Genomic DNA, 4311 nt, shown 5'->3' with positions numbered 1-4311 from the left:
AAAAAAACGTGTGAATAATAATTACGGAAAATTCCTTCATATTGTAGATTGTGCACTATTTTTTACAGACTTTTCTTAGAGTGTAGCACACTAACTACTAATACACTGCTTTAAAGTATAATTGTTCAGAATTTTACTTGTTTACTAGCTAATAATAAAACAATTTAATTGTAATCGTTCAAAAATGTGTATGTTTTTGATAATTCAATGTATTTAAAAATAGTTATTTATATTTTATTGCTACGAACAAATCTGAATTAACATACTGTATATAAAATATATGTTTTTGCTGAGATTTGACAATTTTGCGTTGTGATTACGTAATGACGTCATCGCGCAATGACATCACAACATCATTTAGCAACTTTTAGCAACAAATCAACCTTCCTTTAGCAACTTCCCCTGAAAATTAGTTGGCAACACTGTATCCACAAGCCCCACACACCGTCCAGAGCTAAGAAAGAGACAGTCAGTCAGAGTCAGAGTCCCAGATAGCACACGCACGTCTGCAAGATGTCTGTTAAAGATCGCTTCATCTGGAAAGCATCTGCTGTGTACAAACAACTGATAGACATCTCTAAGATGTCAGTTTTACATACATTCTAAACCATAAACATCTTAAAGGGACAGTTCACCCAAAAATGAAAATTCTGTCATTAATTACTCACCCTCATGTCGTTCCAAACCTGTAAGACCTTCGTTCATCTTCGGAACACAAATTAAGATATGTTTGATGAAATCCGAGAGCTTTCTGACCCTCCATAGACAGCAAGGGAACTATCAAGTTCAAGGCCCAGAACATCGTTAAAATGGTCCATGCGACATCAGTGGTTCAACCGCATGCGTCGTGGTGCTCTCGATAATGGTGGTAGATGATAACTCGGGGGAGAAGAATTGTTGAATAAAGTTATTTTAATTTTTCTGTGCACAAAAAGTATGCCAGATAGCACACGTACGTCTGCAAGATGTCTATTAAAGATCGTTTCATCTGGAAAGCAGATTCTCCTCAGATGGAACGTCAAAATAACCGCTGAAATTTAAATGGCAGACATTTGCACTTCATTGTCGTGACATGTACACTGAATAAAACTAACATATATTTTTATTATTATTATATTAAGGTCACATAAACATTGTCTTAGAAACTTTTTACTTTTACCGTTTATTTTATTTTGTTTTTATTTATTTATTTAGGCCTATTTTACTTTTCAAATGCCCATATTGTTTTACACTTGTACGAAACAATTGTGGACATGTTTATTGTGTGCCATATATTTAATTATTTGCATTTGAGACTCATAAAGTTCTAGTTATGAAATTAGCATTACCACAAATTATGTATTTGCTATATCTACCCTTTGCATAATTTACCATGTGCAAGCTACAAAGCCAAATATTTACACAATGATTATTTGTACATTAAAACTGTAATATTTCTGATATGAACTCAATATTTACCACTTCCCTAGTCAAAAAAGGAAGTAAACAACCAACACAACACTATTTACACATTAAAGGTGCAGTAAACAATTTCTGAGAAACACTGTCGATATTTGAAATCAACACACAAACAAACCCAGACAGATACGATATAAATAAAACATGAAGGATGTTTATTGTTGACATACATCAGTTTCATATGAAAGTACTTAATTGTTTTTAACTCTAAATGACCATTTCATCTTGAAGATATTCTTATATCCTCACGACAACTGAGAGCATTAGAAGGCTTTACAATGACAGTGCTTTTTTACTTTGGTTTGACCACAATATCAGCGACTCTGTGCACTTGAGTGAGCAGACGGCAGTCCATTGATGCCAGGAGCTTTTGAGAGCCGGCGACGGTGGGAACAAACTTCTCCGTCAGTGTAACCATCGCAAGCTTATCCACATTACTGAGAGACACATATATATTATAAACTTTCTGGAAGATTTTCACTCTTTAAATAGAGTTTATCATATTTAATGTAGTACAGCTCATACACATGAAGCAAATTTAAAGTACATGAACATGTCGCACCTCAGAATGCTCTTAAACACTGAAAGTCTTACCCATATGCGATCTTCCTAATGCTCTGCATTCCCAATCCCTCTATACGGAACAAAACGTTCCTCAACACTTGTGACAGCGGGTTCTGGAACGTGATTTTGACTGTCAACTCTTTACCCACCACAGCATCCCCTAGAGCCTGAAACAGTAAAAAGACAATCAATGGATGTAGATTTTTTAAATTAGAGACCCTTAATTCTCAAATCTCGTGTGCAATTCAAATATTGCACATTTAGATGCATTGCACCAGGTTGAGCATCACTGTGCAAAACCAAGAATGAGATTTGATAGTAAGAAAGATGTAAAAGTTTTGTGCTTGTTAAACGTCCCGAATAGACTAATGGATGATTGACGTACAGTGATGATGAGGTCTGGTGTGCGCAGTCTGAAGTTGAACTGTGTGGCCAGAATCTGCCGGGTCTCATTGACTCGTCCGGTGACCGCGAGCATCAGAGCGCCCTGGTCCACCAGATGTTTCATGTACTCCTTATACAGCAGAGTCCAAGGAATAGTCTTGGCTGTAGGGAGACAAGGGAACATGGCATTAATGACAGTGATAAAACAATTATAATTAAATATTTCATGGTCATTTTGCACAGTACTCCAGTCTTCTTTTGCTTGCTGCTCGCTGAACACCACTGAACACCAACTGCAAGCAGCTCTCATCATCAAGTGATTTTCGACAAATGCAGCTGCTAATTAACAGCTCCACTCACTCTCTTGCGGTTTGAGGGTGACAGGAATCCGGTCCTTCTTCACAGTGGATTTCAGCACTCCAGTGTAGTTCATGACCATCACCTCATATAGCAGACTGGCCGTGCGCTGATTTGAGCTTTTGTTCTTCAGGGCGATGGAGAGTTTGGCGTCTCCACCGATACAAGGCCCTGTCCCATCCATGACGATCTCAACACTCACGTCGTTGCCGGTGGGGGATGGATACAAAGTTGGTTTGGAGCCGAAGCGACTGGCCCTTTCCACAGCAATGCGCTCCTCCTCTGAACCTGACGGACATGATCAGAAGGTAAAGAGGAGTGTGAGGTTTGGAGTATTAACTCCAAACCTATTATTCCAAACCCTAGCGTGCTGCTGACATAAGAATCCAACTCAAAGTTATCAACATAAATTGCTGCTTCCAATGTTTTCTAATTTTCAGTTTCCTACCCTTATGAATTACTATAAATAAAACAAAAAAAACATGGTTACTATAGTTAAACCATGGTAACCACAAATTAACCATGGTTTTGCTACGCTAACCATAGTTTAACCGTGGTATTTGTACAACTTTGGTTATACAAATGGTAATCAATACAAAAACATGGTTACTACACTTTTACTATAATAAAGGTTAATTTTCATAAGGGTTGTTGGGGTCCCCTTGAAACATTTCCCTTACGAAAATTAACCATGGTTTTATTATAGTAAAAGTGTAGTAACCATGTTTTTTTACGCATTGATTACCATTGGTATAACCACAGTTTTACTACAAATACCATGGTTAAACTATGGTTAGTGTAGCAAAACCATGGTTAATTTGTGGTTACCATGGTTTAACTATAGTAACCATGATTTTTGGGCTTTATTTGTAGTAAAACCATGATTAATTTTCATAAAGGTATTTTATGACTTAATTTTAATATTTTGTCATGAATTCTGTGCATTTTTTTAACCATGGTTTTATTATAGTAAAAGTGTAGTAACCATGTTTTTTTACGCATTGATAACCATTGGTATAACCACAGTTTTACTACAAATACCATGGTTAAACTATGGTTAGTGTAGCAAAACCATGGTTAATTTGTGGTTACCATGGTTTAACTATAGTAACCATGATTTTTTGGCTTTATTTGTAGTAAAACCATGATTAATTTTCATAAAGGTATTTTATGACTTAATTTTAATATTTCGTCATGAATTCTGTGCATTTTTTGTTACTATTATAAAGTGGGTCTCATTTTTCATCTTTTGGTATATTATCTGTTTTTTATGTGAAGAACCTTGTGCTTGTTGTAATGCCTTTTTTAGTGTAAATCACTTTGTGCTGGATTTCTTGCATCAGTGATATTATCGTTAACTAAAACTAAAACCAAAACATTAAAAACATTTTTGTTACTTGAAATAAACGTTAACTGAAAAAAAACAGCTAGTTATGAATGCAACATTTCACATTTTAGTTTAACTTGAAGTACTAAAATGATTATAACTACAATTTCAAAAATGATATATATATATATATATATATATATATATAGTATTTATAAGGG

General features: G+C 35.3%; 1 protein-coding gene across 1 annotated transcript in view; it reads right to left on the bottom strand.

Annotated features, from left to right (window-relative positions):
• Positions 1 to 1697: 1697 nt before the first annotated feature.
• The window catches only part of LOC107729060 (protein-glutamine gamma-glutamyltransferase K-like), a 10644-nt gene continuing 8030 nt past the window's right edge, over positions 1698 to 4311 (bottom strand). Inside the window, exons 12-15 of the mRNA XM_016539411.1 lie at positions 2767 to 3051; positions 2408 to 2568; positions 2053 to 2189; positions 1698 to 1895 (exon numbers count right to left, since the gene is read on the bottom strand). Coding sequence (XP_016394897.1) covers positions 1751 to 1895; positions 2053 to 2189; positions 2408 to 2568; positions 2767 to 3051 — 728 coding nt within the window. The 3' untranslated portion in view covers positions 1698 to 1750. The remainder of the gene's footprint in view (positions 1896 to 2052; positions 2190 to 2407; positions 2569 to 2766; positions 3052 to 4311) is intronic.

This window comes from Sinocyclocheilus rhinocerous, unplaced genomic scaffold, assembly GCF_001515625.1.
Source record: "Sinocyclocheilus rhinocerous isolate Xijiao unplaced genomic scaffold, SAMN03320098_v1.1 scaffold758, whole genome shotgun sequence".
NCBI lineage: Eukaryota > Metazoa > Chordata > Actinopteri > Cypriniformes > Cyprinidae > Sinocyclocheilus > Sinocyclocheilus rhinocerous.
The sequence above is the reverse complement of the archived record's forward strand: the minus strand, read 5'-3'. Positions and strand labels throughout refer to the sequence as shown.